At 36.9% G+C, this 19747-nt stretch overlaps 2 protein-coding genes across 2 annotated transcripts; both read left to right on the top strand.

Moving 5' to 3' along the window:
- Positions 1-258: 258 nt before the first annotated feature.
- Positions 259-3737, top strand: LOC135599059 (small ribosomal subunit protein uS14). The gene is made up of 3 exons (XM_065093746.1): positions 259-419; positions 1377-1476; positions 3317-3737. The coding sequence occupies exons 1-3, from the start codon at positions 358-360 to the stop codon at positions 3323-3325; spliced, it is 171 nt and encodes a 56-aa protein (XP_064949818.1). The 5' UTR covers positions 259-357; the 3' UTR covers positions 3326-3737.
- Positions 3738-8955: 5218 nt separating this feature from the next.
- LOC103973609 (probable N-acetyltransferase HLS1) lies at positions 8956-10955 on the top strand. Its single transcript, XM_009388237.3, has 3 exons — positions 8956-9475; positions 9562-9746; positions 9841-10955. Exons 1-3 carry the CDS (start codon positions 9296-9298, stop codon positions 10700-10702), a joined length of 1227 nt encoding a protein of 408 aa, XP_009386512.2. The 5' UTR covers positions 8956-9295; the 3' UTR covers positions 10703-10955.
- The last annotated feature ends 8792 nt before the right edge of the window (positions 10956-19747 follow it).

The raw sequence follows: 19747 nt of genomic DNA, 5'->3' as shown, positions 1-19747 counted from the left end.
AATATTATTTTTATGATTTAAACTTTACTGAGGTAGATCACAAGCGTTTGATCCTAAACACGGATGAAAGCAAACGGTGGGGATCGAAATGTTGCCGATTGGGGACGGTGGCGGACCCCAATCTTGGGGCCCTTGGTGGGCCCTGAGAGTTTATTCCGTCCAGATAGCGGGTAGGACCGTGGGTTACTGTTTAATGGGCACCAAGAGTATTAATTGCACGTCATAACTAGGGTTTGTTCCTCTGCTATAAAAGACCCCCTCGCTTGGCTATGATCCCGTCTTCCTCGTTAGCCGTCGTTACATAGGTGTTTGGAGTTAGGGTTCGTCGGGGACTGCGATTCTAGCGAAGGGAGAGGGATGGGGCACTCTAACGTCTGGAACTCGCATCCGAAGAACTATGGCCCTGGATCTCGGGTTTGGTAAGCGATTTCAGATTGACCGTCTCGTATCATCTCCAAATCTGATACTTTTGTTGGTTGAAATGCATGAATCTTTTGTTGTTGCTCAAACTAGATACGGCTCCTTCTTTTGAACGTTTTCAATTTAAAGATAAAGACTTTTCAATCGTTCCGTGGCAAATTCATTGTGGACCCTTCGGTTTATTTATCGATATGTCATCTGCTAGATTAATTAATATCAAAATCCGGATATGCGATGAAAAACGTTTTGATTCATAGAGGATTCAAGAGAACTCTTCACGCGATACGCGTGTTTTAACGTCTTCATTGTATTGTTATTCATGTATTGAAACTTTTTTTGTTTCTACAGTGGGTAAAGGGATTGATCGAGAAAGATTTCTTATTTTTATTATAAGATCATGATTTGATCCTAATATTTTTGATAAAAAGAATAATCTTTCCCTTTGATCATAAATGGAAAGTGTTTAATTGGAACATGAAAACGTTATTTGATTTGTCTTAGTTACTCTTGGGACGGAGTGGAATAAGGGAGGAGATTCTCAAACGAAGAAAAGGATCCAATTACATCAAAAGAATTGAACGAGGATCTGTATTAGCGTAAAAATCTCATGGTTCCGTAGAGTGACTGTAAGAGTGACTTATCTGTCAACTTTTCCACTATCACCCCCCAAAAATCAAACTATGCATACGGAAAAGTGTCAAAGTATGATTAACCTCTGGATTTGAAATCATTGCTTATATACTTGGTATTGACCATAATTTACAAGAACATTCTGTAGTATTAGTAAGAGGAGGAAGGTTCAAGGATTTACCCGGTGTGAGATATCACATTGTTCAAGGAACCCTAGATGCTATCGGAGTAAAGGATCGTCAACAAGGGTGTTCTAGTGTGTTGTATATTCTTATCCAAGACTTGTATCATCTCTGATGTTGTTTTATTGTTTTTTTTTGTTGCAGCCGGGTGTGTGGGAACCCCCATGGACTAATTAGGAAGTATGGTCTAATGTGTTGCAGACAGTGCTTCCGCAGCAATGCTAAGGAAATTGGCTTTATTAAGGTACATGTACAGTTTTTTTTTCCATTCTGATAATATCTTGTGGATTCTAGCTTTCTTTAACGAAGAAGTTTGTTTGGATGATGTCTGTCTTCTTGGAACATATGATGGTTTACTAGAGAATCAGTCATGATTATCAGTCGTAAATTAAGATGTTGCTGTCGTATTGAGTCCATCATGGATATGTAATTATAGAAGCTTCTATGTTTGATCCCAACATTTTCATTCATTCTTGGCTATGATGGAAGAGGATTACAGCCAAATTTATTGTCAAGCTTTTTACTCTTTTGCTCTAAGAGGCCTTGGATGTGAAATATTTAGAGATTTTAGGACCTTTTTCTATGGTTTTCCCCACTATCATCACCATCATCCATTCCTGATCTTTGCAATAAACTTACCTGCATGCACTTACATAAGCATGTAAGTTCCACTCTCCATTGTTACCTTCCGCTAACTGCAGATGAAAATCCCTGGTTTGGGCTGTAACCCCTTAACAATCTATGGGAGGAACATTTTTTTAAAATCTTACCTTCATGTTGCTTTTTACCTACATATTCATCTTGTGTTTTTCTTGAGTACTTTTTTTTTTGTACTCATCTTGATCTGAGATCATTTTTTATCTATGGCACACTCTGCTCTGGGGCTTTCTTGAATGTATATAACTTTAATGACACCCAAAAGGTTTTGGAATACTTTTCTTATCCACTGGTTCAATAAAGTTATATAAAAGCAGCTTACTGAATATTAAGATGAGCATTTTTATGATGATCCCTTAAGATGTTGGATTTTGTGTTAATTGAGTTGTTTTCTATTGTAAGATGTACAATTTTGGGTTTGTGTTAATTCGTCTGTTTTTTATAGTTAACTGTTTTGTGTGTCAATTATGTGTTGACATAAGAAACAATAATACAATTAGTTTTAATTGATTGAATTAAATCCATCAATATTTGGCCTTGGACATGGTGAGGCATTTTGACTGGTCCCTGGTCCTAGTTGGGTCTAGGTTTCCACGTTCAAAATCTGCCTTCCATCCTTGTTCTATATGTTGTAGTATCCATTGAACAATTAAAATATATATGTCTCCACAAATAATAGTTGGTCAGTCATTGTATATATCAAGGATGACTTACTGTCTCGTTCCATTTGTTTGTTTGCCACATGTTAGTGTATTTATTGTAGTATCATAGGATCCTGATTGAACATGTGGTTCTATGTGCTTACCTTCTATGTGAAAGACAATTTTAGGCAATGCCATTTGACTTGTCATAACATAAGTGATACATCAAGGATGCAAGCTTCCGTTCCTGTTCAGCCTTTTAATGGCCGTCTGTAATTCATGTTTTTCTTGTGCTGCTGATATCATGGCTGTCTAAAACTTCCAGAGGCTATTTTAATTTTGTTAAAATTGGTCAAGTACTTGGTTCCCATGTCATCCAATCTAAGTTTAAGGGCCCTTCGGATGGTATAAACAAAAGTAGAAGCCTTATGTCCAGTGGAATGGAGAAATATTTAATTATTTGTTTCAGATTTGCTTTTTTTTTTTAAGTCTAATCTTACATTCACAAGGGAAATTAATTTCTAGAAGTGTGATTTCACTGCAAAATGGAGCATTGTTCTAAAGAAATGTTGTTTTTATTGGCACAGTGTTTGGAAACTGAAGTTCTATCAAATTAAATAAGCACTGGAGTTTATATGATTATATTTTTTTTGTTCTAAGGGAACTGAATACAATAAGATATGCTTGTGATGCACATTGCTAATCTCTATATTTGTTTCTTAATTTTGTGTATTTTTGTTAAGGATGTGGACCTTTATTTCGTTAGTATTCCTATTGTTTTTGCAGTATCGTTGAAAATATTGGATTCACCCGAGGGAGACTGCTGAATGAACTACCATGCACCAGAAGGCTTTTTACTTATCGTGTAGTCGGACCTCTACGCTTTGCTTTTAACATTTTTCACTTATTAAATCTTGTGATTTTGTTTGACCCATATACTTTAGAGTATTTTTTAAGGTCTTCCTTTCCAACTCATGATCAACTGTTTAGCACCTTTTCATTATGAGATCTCTATTGTCTACTGCTGGCACTAGTTTGTACTAGTTTGTACTGGAGTAGTTGGTGTCTGGTAAGTGTGCCTAATTCATTAGAGATCTTTGTGTAATTGCAGTCCCTACTGCTACCTAAAGAAATTGATGCCTCAACTGGTCTGGACAAAATTGAACCATTCTTATGGCATTAAATATCAGCAAGTATTATATGGGCACGATGAAATTTTGACCTCTCTGGATTGTTGTCCCATGGAACACTTGCAGCTATAGGTTAACTCTTTGGGGTGTAGAATGATTTGGGGTTCATGTGACTGCATAGGCGAAAATATTGCTATGAATTGGTTTGCAACGATCAGAATCAATGAATGCAATGAACGATAAATGGGTTGATATTGAGTTGAAATGGTGTGTGTGCCCGCCCATTCTCAGCATTAACTGATTGATACTGCAGTAAACGATAAATGTGTGTGATCAGAATCAGTGATTGATATTAACGATAAACGTGTTGCTATGGCAATCAACGATCAATGATTGCTTAGAATGGACTCAATTCTAATTGCTTTTAAAATTGTGCTAATCATCACGTGCCCCCTCAGATCATGTAATGTGATCCAAGATGATGTAAATTTGGGCGTGACATTTTGATTGCGATAAATGTGTTGATGTTGAGTCGAGATGGTGATTTAGAACATGTAAAAATGACTTTTAATAATTGTGCTAATAATGGTATGCTACATCAAGTCATCAATGTGACTCAAAATGATCTAAATTTGGGCCCTGATATCAGCAGTAAGAGGAATTATGAGATGTAGCAATGAAGAAAAAGATGGCACCGGTCAAGCCTATGCTACAGAAGAAGGACACGATCAACACCTATGTAGCATACTAAATGCACTTTCCAAAATCAAATAAAACTCATTAAGCTGTCGATCTCAGCATGACATGTCTAACACGCCATCACGTCCTCAAAACGTTTAAGGCATCCTTTCATGTCAATCGCGTCCCGATAGATACCCTTTCTAAACGCGACCGCTAATCCAATCCTTCAACCATCTTTTCGTCTGTAAGTTTGTATATGGGTGACCCCTTTTATAACTCGCATTAAGGCGGGAGAGGATATATATATATATATATATACATCTCATCTCATGTGTAAGGAGGATCCCAAAAACAAAACAACTAATGTTTTACCATGTCATCAACCACATTGAGCAGCTTCATCATGTTGGATTCTGTCCTGCTACGAACAAAAGAGTCCTTGGTGTGGGTCTACCGCATTGAAACCAAGGAGCCAAAGACCATGGGGTCTCTCCACCTTCACCCAGGACGACCTCGAGCCCACCCCTCTCTTGTGACCACATGGGGAGGCCAAGAAGAAGGGAAGCAGCCATTTGTTTGCTCTCTCTCTCTCTCTCTCGCTCTCTCTCTCTCTCTCTCAAGATTAGCGAGTACACAGTGTACATGTGGATCGCTGCTGCGGCCTCGTACTTGTCGTCCTCCATGCCCGCTCCGAGTCGAGTCGAGTTGAGTTGAGTGGGTGGTCTGCCTTGTGTCGCATGAAATGGGCGCAATTATTGTGGCCGTGACGCTAACCTACAGCCATTGTCGTCTTGGTACGACACCTTGTACCTCTTGTGCCATCTTTAATTTCTCTCATTTATCTCCTCTCAAAGGATGATGATGGATCCTCCGTGGCTGCAAAGGTCCAAGGATGGCGAGAAAGACAAACATGGTGCATTCCTGGATCTGACATCTGTGCACGAAACATGAAACATGGTGAAAGTAATTTTGAGTTCTACTGCATCATCATTCCACTTCTTGCGAGACGAGATGAGAGAGAGAGAGAGCGAGCATCTTTCTACGTATCCATCACCGACTAATCAACTTTTGCATGCCTTTGTACTCCACCGTTTTGTCGTCGCTCTTGGCGTCCGTAAAATGACGGGGCGGAGTACAATTACAGCGATGCGAGAGATCGATCATGTGGGGGCGGTGTGTGTGTGCATCATGTCGCTACCATTACCAAAGAGAGAACAAAACAAGTTTGTGCTCTTCTGCAGCGACTCCTCCCCCACCCCCCCATCACAAACCGCACTTGAAATAAAAATCACAGACTAGATTATGAGTTTTGATCGAAAAAAAGTTCGATCTTAGAATTTGATTTATATAATTTCTCAAAAGCAGATCTCTAAATTTAGACTAATTGCCGACCCATCTTCTCGCATTTATCTTTATGGAACACAAATCTTTTGAGGAATTTGGATTTTTTTTTCCAATCTAATTTATTTTAGCTAATGTTGCTCTCATTCTTTTTCATTGAAAAAAGCATAACATATAAATTGAATGCATAAATAATATTTTGGTTTAACTAAATTTATGCTTTTTGTTGCATGATTTGAATAGAGTGGAAACTCTAAGCTTGATTCTATTCATCATGTTCATCGGATCATTATGGCACAACCCTCCCTCCCTATTCATCAAAAATTACCTTCTCAGATGCACAGTTGTGATCTCATTCTATTGACACAAGTTGGCCCCATCTTCTTGGACTGTCCCCGGGCATTAAACAGTACCTCCAAAAGACAAGCATCCTCCGAGAAATCGATAAAAAGATGATACCCGTGAAATGGAACTTAACATTAGCATGTTTCTCATTCTATATATCTCCATCTTAAGGGGTAGCCGAATTCTTAATGCAAAGGTCACGCGCATAGTACAAATATGTTAGAGATTGTTGGAGCATCCACATATTATTAGCTTGAGTGACACTTCAAATGACACACAACTAATATGCATTGCCACCAAACACTAATACATTTTCCAATTTAATCTTGTTATTGATTTGATACCACAAATCATACAATGAAAAAATATAAAACCCTCTCACCTCCAAGTTAGAACTAAAGAAATGTGAATGGAGATGGCAGGCAGAGTTGGCCAAGGCAAGAAGCAAGTGACCTCCAATTATGGCATTTCTTGTCCCCTCTCACCTCCAAGCTCTCCACCACGACCACTTCACAAAATACTCACCCAATCGTATTTCTTTGCTAATCCATAACAATTATTATTTGTTCATCGTCACAGGCACTTCATGTGGATCTTGTTATTGCTACCACATATATCTAGTGAAAGAGAGAAGTGGGTGGGTGATCTCAAAAATAGTGGAAAGCGAGTTTAATCAGATCAAGTTAAATGAGAGAAGTCTATAGTTGGTCTTAAGTTTGCACAATTATTAGGGAGGACTTTTCAGATGTTGACAGGCTTAAATTAAAAGCCATGAGACGAAGACTGATTGCATCTGCCCACAACTTGTTAAGGAGGGATGGGAATACAATGGCCTACATTTAGCATGGTAGAGACATCACAAGGTTTAGAAAAGTGAAAGAATAGTATCTTGCCAATTGATTAAGCTGGTTTTTAGTAGATGGATTAATGTAGGAAGAGATACTTGCAATTATGTATCATACAATTTGCACAATCATGCATGTTGGCTAATATACTTATGACTAGTCATGTGTATCATTTTCGATGTATATTTATTTATTTTTATTTTGTTTTCCTTCTTTTGTTCATCCATCATTCGATGAGATTGATAAGCAGGAGTTCACAATCGATTATGTATCATCATGGGAGAATTCTGTGGTATTTTTCTATATTTTGCCTTCAAGATAAAAAAAAAATCGATGACATTTTGAAAAATGAAAAATGAAGGTTGTGTAAGATGAATGTCATGGAAAATCAAAAGAAAACAAAGAAACAAGAGGAAGGCTTCATACCATAAATGTTCATCCTCACATGTCTTTTGGTGAAATTTTTTTCATGCATATACAATTTCTCTAACTTATTTTTTTATTTTAAGGAATTCCTATTGACTATTTTCCTATATATCAATTCCTTGAGATGCTTCTTCAGTTGATACAAGTCTAATATCGAGACACCTGGTGACCATTAATCTCAGATGTAATGTAGATTGGTGACTGTGTGACTTCACAACGATTGCATTGGTTCTTAACAGATGAACTAAACTCCTAGAATTGCTAACGCTAATTATTCTCAATCCACCTTATCAATCCATGTGCCCGTCAAGGTTCTATTTGGACAAATTAGGTGTGATCTATATCCAACTTAATGAGCCAAAGCATAGTCCATGCATGATGGAGCTGTCAGCTGCTCCAATTATTAGCCAAACCTCATCATGTTTATCAGTCTTTCCTATAGTTATTTCTTCAACCACCAATCATGGATTCCATATGGTGTCTCCATCATGGAAGATGTGGTTAACAATGTTCCCACCATATACCTCACTGCTCATAAAATGTTTGTTCTTCTTGTGTCATCCGGTGAACAAGTGTTTTGTTATCCTGTGAACTTGACAGGCAGTTCTTTCCTGCATGGAGGAGAACCAGACAAGATGAATGCACATGAACATGTAAGGAAGCAAGAAAGGCTTGAGAAACTCATTGTTAATGAAATCTCAATGCTCAGAACTTCCACAGGAAGAACTTTAGTCGGCCATGGTTAGCTGGAACTTATTTTGCCCAAGAACAAGTACAATTAATAGGTGGGGAATTAAGGAGGATGGAGGACTCAACCTTCCCTCTTAAATGTTAGGGTCAACTCCTCCCAACCAAGCTAACTTCCTTCCTCGGTCCACCCTGATTAAACACCATGATTATTATATGGTCTTTGTTGTAACAAGCCTGGCCAGAATTGTAGCAGCATCATTCTCTATCTCCATTAATCACTGTGTGTCTTGGTTGGTAAGGGATGAAGCCTGGCTTCTGCTCAGCCTCTCCTTTTTGGTCCTTGGGGAAATAATAAACACAACTTTGTTTAGTTTATGGATTAGAGAAGATTGGTTTAGTGTTTGAATATTAAGATGAGAAGTTGAATTAATTTAGGAGGTTCAATAAGATTAGGTCACCTTTTTTGTGGCTTAGTGTCAAATATAATCTATAATTTTCTTAAAAGATGAAGAGTTTCCTTGCAATAGTTCAAACTCGAAAACATGCTTTCATGGTTCTCCCTCCATGTTTCCAATTTGATCCTCAGAACACATCCATCAAGCTGCAAGACACGACTGAACTCGTCGGAATTGCATGCTATTAAGACTCATCTAATTCGTACATATTAGGTTCTCTACCCAATCCCCATCCTCAACTCAGACCCATGCAGTTGTCGTGATCCTACTCAACCTAATCCCAACACCAATCTCTTCCGATTTAAGGTCACTATTTGGCTTTTCCCAACAATGAGATTTGATTTGTAATTAGGGAGGACATGATAGATTCTAGAGAGAGAACAAGACAAAGAAGAAAACATATATATATATATATATATATATATATATATATATATATATATATATATATATATATATATATATATAGACACAAACACACACACACACACACCCCCTTCCCTTCACACAATTGAAGCTCACTCATAAACTCACCTCCTACCAACTTCACACATAGGAGGATCACAAGAAAGGAAGGGAGATCTGTTTCATTTCTCTTTCACTACTGCTCCTTTCCTCTCCCTCATGCTTTACTGCTTGCCTCACACATGATTCAGGAGATTTCAAGTGGAGTGATGATAGGGTAGGAGATCAGTAATAATCCAAACAGGTTACGAATGAAAAGGCTGTGATTTTTGTCACATTCTCCCCTTTAGAAGTACTCTTCCTTTTTCTCTTTTACATCATTACAGTAGCAGTGCCGAACAGCGCAACGTATTCTGCCAAGGTAATATAATACTCTGGTAGAAGGGAATGGAGAGGGAAGCGTCCGTCGTCGTGGTTAGAGAGTACAATGCGGCGAACGATCGGGCAGCGGCGGAGGAGGTCGAACGGACGTGCGAGCTCGGTTCGAGCGGCAAGATGTCGCTCCACACTGACCTCCTCGGCGACCCCGCTTCCCGCATCCGCCACTCTCCCACCTATCTCATGCTCGTACTCTTTCTTCTTCTTCGTCTTGTTTCACGTTCCTTGTTTCTTGTTTCCGTCGTCGAGCTTCGGGTGATGAGTGGTCGGCTCAGGTGGCGGAGACGTGTGGTGGAGTGAAAGAGATCGTCGGGCTGGTGCGCGGCTGCGTGAAGGTGGTCACATGCGGCAAGAAGCTCCCACGACAAGGAGGGAGCACCAAGAACACTTGTCAGGTGGCGACTCCCACTTACACCAAGGTTGGCTATCTCCTTGGTCTTCGAGTGTCTCCTTCTCATCGGTAAACTCCTTATATCATCTCTACCAGTTACTACTCTCTCTCTCTCTCTCTCTCTCTCTCTCTCTCTCTCTTGTATTGATGATAACAATGACAGGAGGAAGGGAATAGGGTTGAGGCTGGTGAGGCAAATGGAGGGATGGTTCAGGGAGAAGGGGGCGGAGTACGCTTACATGGCCACGGGAAAGGACAACGAGGCATCGATGCGTCTCTTCACAGAGCGATGCGACTACACTAAGTTCCGAGCGCCGACCATCCTGGTGCACCCGGTGTTCGCGCACCGTCTCCCGGTTCCCCGCTCCGTCACCGTCCTCCGGCTCGGCCACGCTGACGCAGAGGCCATCTATCGCCGCTGCTTCGCCACCACCGAGTTCTTCCCCCGCGACATCGACGCGGTGCTCCGCAACCCACTCACCGTCGCGACCTTCCTCGCGGTCCCGGCGGGTTGCAACACCGCGCGGCAGTGGCCAGGGGCGGAGGCGTTCCTGGCGGCTCCACCGGGATCGTGGGCGGTGACAAGCGCGTGGGACTGCGGCGGGGTGCTCCGGATGGAGGTGCGGGGGGCGTCGCGGCTGCGGCGGGGGGCGGCGGCAGCGACGCGGGCGGCGGACCGGGCGATGCCGTGGCTACGGATCCCGGCGGTGCCGGATCTATTCCGACCGTTCGTGGCGTGGTTCCTGTACGGGGTGGGAGGGGAGGGGCCCGGCGCGGCGGAGATGGCAGCGGCGGCGTGGAGGGAGGCGCACAACGTGGCGCGGGGGTCGGCGACTGTGTTGGCCGCAGAGGTGGCGGCGGGAGACCCGGTACTGCGGGGCATACCGCGCTGGCGGTGGTTGTCGTGCGCGGAGGACGTGTGGTGCGTGAAGCGGCTGGGTGAGGAGTACAGCGACGGCGGGGTCGGCGACTGGACCAAGTCGGTGCCGGGCGCGTCCATATTCGTCGACCCCCGGGAGCTGTAACGTGATCGATCCGCTTCCATGTCGCCTTTATTATCTTCACTGTCCGATGGGGTGAGCAGCTTTTGGTTGGAGGAGGGAGAAACCAGTAACGGTCTCAGTCTTAGATAACGGGAATCCCGGGGAAGACAGTTGGCACAGCAACGGTGGCTTTAAACATATACACCAAATCTTTGCCCCTCCCATTGCTGTCTCCTCCATCTGATCTCGAGACTAAGAAACGATTTGGATTCGAATCTATTTCCTCTGATCTCAATCTGATTGCAATTTTTCGTCTCCAGTTTCTGTCATTGCAATTATATATATATATATATATATATATATATATATATATATATATATATATATATACACACACACACACACACAACTTAAAATTAAATGCAATAGAAAAATAATATAGATAAAAATAAATATATAGAAATAATATTTTACTAAATTCTCATAGTTAGCAATATATTCCGATAAGTATTTCTTGAGTCGAAGGTGTTGGGAAGTTTAGGTGGTAAAGATTTTGATTATTTATTGTATGATTTTAGATTTGAATTATTGAGTATATAAAAAATCTTACGATTATTTTATATTTAATTAAATTTGTAATTCAAATTGTTTTTGCCTGATTTTTTTTTGTATAGTAATAAAGTAGATTATCCCCAGAGGAGGGGTTTCATAATGGATATGATTTTAATCTAAGAAGAGCCCTTCAAAATGAACTGTGAAGTGTAGCATATTTTTTCTCTCTCTTTTTTTTTTTCTCTTTGTTATTGAGTGAGATGTATTGTTCTTATTATGGTAGAATTTCCATTCATGCATACTGTTCTATTTGATGGCAATCCCTGGATTTCCTAAAGATCCTAAAACAATTGAATTGTGTGTCTTGAGACGAGACAAATGAAATGTATGCTGACCGCCACTGATCTTTATGATATTGAACATTATGCATGAATGGAAGTAAGACTAAGATGATGCAAATTATCCCAATTCTTAACTTCTTAATATTTTCCTCCCAATTTTGCCTTGCAAACACAAAATATCATTATTTCTTTAAATAAATACCTAAAACCATCTTACTGTCTTAACTCACTTTCCTTTGTCTTTACTTGTGTCGAGTATTTAATTTCTCATTTTTCACTCAGGCCTTTAACCTCACAAATTTAGCATTATCAAACGTCGTGCAAAACTTCACATGACAACAAAAGTTATGGTGATGATGAACTATTCAATAAAAGGATAAGTCTCTTTAAAGATGGATGTTGAAAAGAGAATGATGCAGCAGATAATTTTGACCACGTCAATTTTGACTACTGGTCTTTGAGTTGGTCCATTCTGCCGGTGGTGTGAGTAATTTAGACACATGAAGAAGCTTGGAGAAGTGCTGACTGGCTTCAGGCTAGTTGAGAAGGGGAAAAGCTGCTGCTACATCCTGAGCAAGAAGAGCTTGCCACCTACAATGGTGGTGGACTGACTGGCTATTGAAACACTGCAATGTGGCTTCTTCCGTGAGGAACTAAATACACATTGCAGTGAAGACGGGGCTTTTTAAGCCTCGACATTGTACCATCGATTTACCTTCACATGGAAACACAGCTAAAATTTAGACTGATTTATAAGCCTTTAACTTCAATATTTTAGATCGATAATTTAAATTTAATATAACTAATAAATAAATTATTTTATTAGATATTAAAGTATTAATATTAGAGTCGACTCAGTGATACGATGCATAGTATGCATTTATTATTTTGAAATTTGTTATCTTGAAACTTAGGAACATTCAATACTCCTTATGCATTTTGTTATTCTCATAGAAAATTTGTCCGCAAGTTATCATCATTATTGTCATGATAAACTGATAAATTTTGAATATTAAATGTGGAGTGAGTACAAATATTAGGAGGAAGTCCAACCTTATAAGCATTGTTAATTTTCTTAGTTTATACTGGAAAACTCTTTTTTTCATAAATACCCAAACAAGATCTTATGAATTTTCTTAGTTTAAAGATCATCACATGATGCTGCTTTTTGGCTCTTTTTTTTTGTAAACTTGGTTGCTAGCTTTAAGCTTCTTCTTCTTTACTTCATGAATTTTTATCATGGTAATAACAATATCTAGATAATGAGGTGAAATACAATCATAAATAATCTGAAATGAACTCTTGCTTAACCACAAAGTTATAAGCAAATGATATCCTATTATTTTAGTCTTTTTGTAGCAGAGCATCGTAGTAGATTATCCAAGGTTCTATTAACAATCTCAATTTGTCCATTTGTCTAAGGATGATGAGCACTACTATATAATAGGTTTGTATCAAATTTCTTCTATAAACTTTTGACTAAGAAATTTAATAACTATATCTAATGCGATAGATTTAGGAATTCTATGAAGTTTGATCACTTCACTGAAATAAAAGTTAGTAATATAATAAGCATCCATGGTCTTTTTGCAAGGAATAAAATGTACTATTTTAGAAAATCGATCAACAACAACAAAAATAAAATCTACACCTCTTTGAGTTTTCAATAGATCAATCATGAAATTCATACTAATATGATCTCAAGGAGCATTAGGATTGGGAAAAGAGTATATGCACCAAGATTTTGAGTTTGCCCCTTTGAAATTTAGCATATTATGCATATTTCCACATGATGTATAACATCTCAGTAGCTTGTTGGCCAAAAATATTTTTCTTTGATAAGAAGTACTATTTTGTCTCTTCAAAAATGACCTCCTAATCCACCAGAGTCAAGTTCTTAGATAATTACTCTCTTAGAGAATATTTAGAAATATAAAATAGAGTTTCACAAAAGAAAAAATAATCTTCAATAATATAAACTTCAAGATGACTCTTCATGCATAACTTTTATGTTTCTTCAAAATTTTCATCATTAAAGTAAGTATTTTTTATTTCATCAAATCATTTAGTTGGATTCGCATAGTATTAACGAGTGCTAATCGCCGATTGAGTGCATATGCAACCTTATTACATATTTTATCCTTATGCCTCAAAACAAAAGTATACTCCTATAAAAATGTCACCTATCTTTAATATCACCTATTGAGATTTGTTTGAGAATTTATATGTTTAAAAAGTTCATGATCATAATTTAAGATAAATTCTCTTTAGATCAAATAAAGTCTCCAATGTCATAGTGCTTGAATAATAGTATAAAATTCAATATCTTGAATAATTCTTTCTTGTATTGTTAAGCTTTTCACCAAGAAATATAAGTGGATATCCTTCTTGGCTAGATACTCCACCAATACCCATATAAGAGGCATCACAATTAACTTCAAATATTTTAGAAAAATATGATAATACAAGAGGACTAGTAGATAATTTTACCTTTAGTAATTCAAAACTGTTGTTCACCATTAAAATACTTCTTTCTTTATGCAATGGAGCACACTAGTATTAAAATTCTAAATAAATCGATGATAAAAGGATGTCAAACTATGGAAACTCTGAATATCTTATAGGAATGTTGGTGTTGGCCAAGTCTGGATAGCTTTAAATTTTCTTAGAATCCACTTGAATACCTGTATGGGTTAAAATAAAGCCTAGAAAAGCAAAGCTAGAGGTCATGAAGGAATATTTTTTAAGAATTACACAGTTTTTCTGTCTTCAATGTCGATAGGATAGTTCTTGATCAAGTTTATTGTGACTATAAATAAGAATATCATCAAAGTAAACAACAATAAACTTCCTAATATAAGAACTTAGAATTTGATTTATTACCTGCATGATGGTGCTCGAAGCATTTGAAAATCCAAAAAGTATAATTAGTTATTTACATAAACATTCTTGAGTCTTGATGCATTCATCTTTTAGTTTAATATGGATTTGATAATAACCACTTTGAAGATCAATCTTAGAAAAAATTTGAGCACCACCGAGCATATCAAACATAGCATTCACACGTGGAATAGAAAATATGTACTTGATAGTAATTGGATTGATAGCTTGATCATAAATGCACATCTATCAAGTTTCATCCTTCTTTGGCGTCGGTTGGAATGACACACAGGTTTAAATTTTCTCAAATATAATCCTTGTGAAGTATATCCATAAGTTGTTTACTCAACTCTTCATATTCTTTTGGATTCATCTAATAGTGAGATTTGTTTGGAAAGATTGCTCCTAGAATTAGATCGATTCGATGTTGAATGTCTAGAAAAGAAGGCAGAGCACTAAGAAGTTCTTCATAGCAGATGTCTTTGAATTCCTCCAAAATATTCTTTTTGCTTATTATTTATTTAATATTTTTTCTCACTTTATATTACTCGTTACATATATTGTGATATCCATAGATCTGTGCAATAAAAATTGGATCATGATGAGATCACGATAATGAGACCGATTCACTTTTAAATATAGACCATAAATAATCTTGGTCATAGGTTACTCGAGAGAGACTTTGAGATAATCGGATAGACTGGTATACTATATACACATCCATATGATGGAGGCGGTTAGTCTTATAGTTACTCGTGTGGGGATATTAGGGGTATAGTGCAGGTGCTCATTGTAGAATGAGTTCACTAATCAATCCGCTCATGAAACGTTGGATGGTTGATGATACTTCATTGTTAGACAGTGATTCCATTGTCCCAATAGTATATCTAATCTTTAGACTTGAGATACTTAGGATATCCTGTATAAGTACTCAACTCTTTGATACTAGACTTATAAACTTAGAAGTTTCAGTTCTAACATAGTCGGTCATCGGGAGTGGCAGCCAACCTTACGAGAGTTATAGAGGAATATCCTATGTATTCTTACTTAAGCAAATCTCTGGCCAAGGTCATTCGGATTGAGAGAAAAAGAGTTCTCCGAGAGAATCTTATTAGAGCGAGACTCGAGTAGATTCTGTATAGACCTGATAGTATTATACTTAGTATACGGTCTCTGTAATATTAAATGGATGAGAGACTATAGATATATTATAATTGAGAATAGATAGGTCCAATAGATTTTATTCCCCTGTATCATCTAGAGATTACTGCGTAGTGGCCTAATAAGGAGTCAAGTGCATTATCATAGAGATAATAATTTATTGAGTCAGAAGGAGTTCTGACAAATATGACTCACAACTAGCTCGATATTGGACCTAGAGGATCACACACATATGGTAGGTATTGCGACGAGTAGAGGTTCGAATATAAGATATCCGTTGAAGCCCCTATCTTATTGGATATCCAATAAGCCCATAAACTATTAGATCTTATGAATAAGAGCCAATAAGAGATTATTAGGTAGAGATCCACTAATCCAAAAAACTTGGGTAGTTGGATAGAGATCCAGTACCCAATAGGACAGGATCCATTATGGTTAAGTTGATAGGGGGCCTCTATAAATAGAAGGGAACCAAGAGCCATAGGCTAAACCCTTTTAAGCTGCCACCTCCTATACTTTTCTCTCTCTCTCATCCTCAGCTAACAACCCTAGTTTGGGGTGTATGAACAACAAGAAGTGTCGACCCCTTCTTGATCGTATGGTGCGCAAGGAAATGAGGATTGTGCAGTGATTTGAGGAGCATCTTCGTAGCCCTTGTCATATGGATCACTACTAGAGAAGAGGACAATTGACTTTCTTCATCCTCTCTCACATATATGTAGGATTTCAGGGATATATGATCTCTCTAGGTAACACATCTTTCATATACACGTAGTTTTTCGATTTTACAAATTTTGTACACCAATCTTCACATAACGATGAAACCTTATTTTTCTATAAAAATTTTTAAGATTTTATTTTTTATTCTTCCACTACGCATATGATGTTGTCCTAGATTTCCCAACAATTACATGCATTCTTTAGCAACAAATATAAATACAACTCTACTTTTTTTACTTTCTCTTTTAAACTCATTTAAAGTGAGGAAGTTATTTTCCTGCCTTTAGGTTAAAAGATTTGGGAGCAAACTCTTCTTTGCATGACAAAAGTATAATTCTAACTCTATTGAATTTAAAAATATATGTATTCTTTCTATCATCATGGATAGCACACCGATCATATTATCATGGTCTTCCCAAAAGTATATGGTTAACATACATTGATACTGCATCATACCACACATTATCTGTATATTTTTTTCATCGAAAAAGAAACTAGGTATCGATTAGTAACTCATACTTCATTGTCTTTCTTAAACCATGCAACTTTATATGGTTTAAAATGAGATTCTATCTTGAGCTTGAGCTTGTCCACCATATCTTAAGATACAATGTTCTCACAATTACCATTATTAATAACAAGAGAACAAACTTTGTCTCGAGACTTGTAATGTGTCTTGAAAATATTATTTTATAATCACCTCTTAAGTAGCAAGCACTATATGGATTACCAAGCACTCACCTTCTTTAGGTGTAATTTCTTCCTAAGCCTTCTCTTGGTATTCATCATGTATTAGTTTTTCAATATCTTCACATTGTTCATTAGCGTCTTCTTCTTTGGCAAAGTTAACTCATGTATTAACTTATCAATTTGGGCACTTGTTCATGTAGTGTCCTACTTGCATTTAAAGCAAATAGGAAGATGACAGGTGCTACTAGATTATCCTTTACGATTAGTAAGAGTTAGTTTGGATATATTTTTTTATTATTTCTCTGGCTTTTAATCCACTAGCATTATAACCAATAAAATCAGCTTTAGAAGGAATGCAAAAGAATATCACAATACATCTTTACTCCACTCCTTACAAGTTTTGCTTCAATTTTTAACGGTAATTGATAAGCATCATATAACCTCCATAGTCATCTTTATTTTATCTTATATCATAATTTGTAAGTCGCTGACATAGCTTGTAACAAATTGTTCTTCCATTTTTTCAGTATTATTATGGGTCATCATGTCACGCCCCCCAAAATATCGCATTTAGGAGATGTGACCCTGTCTAAAATCAATAATATCATAATTCATCATCAATTCAATCCAGGATCCAATCTAACAATTTAAGGATACTAAGAATCATTCAAATCAATATTCACAATTCATAAACATGTACGTTACATAAATCATACTCCACTTCACTCAGAGATTCATAAAATCCAAAGGCAACTCAACTAAACATCAACCACAACACAAATCCATAATCGTAGAAGTATATACAATCACAAAAAGATAATTATCTACCATGAGTTCTTATTCTTATACAATTTAAACTTATCATTCCATAAACATGAGTGGTCCTTTAAACTTTTACAACACATAAGTATCAACATATCATTAACATTACATCAGAAGTAAAGTATACTATACAACAAAAACCTATCATCCAACAAAGATTAGCCCAAAAATCTTCTAGTCTTTCACTACTTCAACCAAATTCTAACTTTTCAGTGCATGACAAGCTACCCTAAAAAATTTATATAGCAGCAAGGTGAGCATAAAGAGCTCAGCAAGCGACTAACATATCCATAACGATAGGAGAAGTTCAAGCAGGCTTAGTATCAAGATAACAAAAGTAGAAATACTAGTGTTCATTTGAAATCATCTCATTTGATATAAAAATCACAAAGAGTTACCTCATTTGAAAATAGGCATTAGACATAACAATAGGAGAAAAAAAATTGGTGCATTTCATTAGCAAAAGAAGCATTTAGGCATGTATCAAATGGCACATGAAGCATTTAGGTGTATATCAAAGGCATAAGAGTGTTTAGGAGCATAATAATGATATACGAAACACTTCAAAGTATAACAAGTGAATCGAATAATAAACGTAAGCTTGTATGTCATTTTTGATATAGCATGCATTTCATTTGTATCCAAAGCATAAATATAAACTCATAAGCAAAGCTTTGGATATCATATCAAAAACATAAAGGGTGTTGTAGGACCACATATATAATGTGATTCATCCATTTCAAGATGACCACTAAGTATAAGTCTCCCACGTCTAGGAGCTCTATCTACCCACGTTTGAGTAAAGTCAATGGGGGCCGACAGAGCATCGCGGGCTCTATGCATAACTCCCTTTACCATTTCTAGCAAAGGTTCACAATATCCCACAAGATACCATAGTACAAAAGGGTAGTATGAATAATAACATTGGTAAATATCGGAAGCACAAGCGGAACAACGGAGATATGTGTGTGCCTTTATCAAACAAGGAAATGCAAACAAAGCATTACATAATAAATTTCAGACATACAATAATTTCAGGATGAACAACACAAGAATTTCAAAGGACTAATATAAAGCTCAATTGAAGAAGAATTTAGCAGAAATCAAATTTCTAATAAGATGAAACTTGAATAGACAAAACTCAACAAAGTTTTCAATTCTGGCAACATTTGAATGGTACATTTTCTGATTTGTTTTAGTGACCAAGCATGCTCCAATTCACTAAAATTGTGTCATTAGAAAGCTATATCAATCTATTTTCAAATGAACTCAGATTTGTATTTTTTTTTTTTTGAGTTCCTAACAAGAAGTTATAACGAATAGAGTAACAGAAGGTCAGAATTGATCATCTTTGTTTTACAGAATTGATAAAATCAATTTAAACATATATTTCAGAAGGCAAACATACTTTAAAATTTTTAAATTAGTGTCAAAAGAAAGATATAGGAATCTAGTTTCCAAAGAACCAAGTTTTGCATAATTCAGAATTTTCACTAGAGAGTTATGATCAATTTAGTAATAGAAGGTCAGAATTGATCATCTCTGTTTTGCAGAATTGATAGAATCAATTTAAACAGATGTTTCAAAAGGCAGACATACTTCAAAATTTCTAAATTAGGTTTTACAAGAAAGATATGTGAATCTAGTTTCTAAAGAATAAGTTTACATAATTCAAAATTTTCACTAGAGAGTTATGAGCAATTTAGTAACGAATGGTTATAATTGATCATCTATGTTTTACAGAATTGATAGAATCAATTTAAATAGATGTTTCAGAAGGCAAACATACTTCAAAATTTCCAAATTAGATGTCAAAAGAAATATATGCGAATCTAGTTTCCATAAAACAAGTTCTGCATAATTCAGAATTTTTGCTAGAGAGTTATGAGTAATTTAGTAACAGAAGGTCAGAATTGATCAT

This window comes from Musa acuminata, chromosome BXJ2-1 (assembly GCF_036884655.1).
Source record: "Musa acuminata AAA Group cultivar baxijiao chromosome BXJ2-1, Cavendish_Baxijiao_AAA, whole genome shotgun sequence".
NCBI classification, from domain to species: Eukaryota; Viridiplantae; Streptophyta; class Magnoliopsida; order Zingiberales; family Musaceae; genus Musa; species Musa acuminata.
This window is presented reverse-complemented; position numbering and strand designations above follow the sequence as displayed.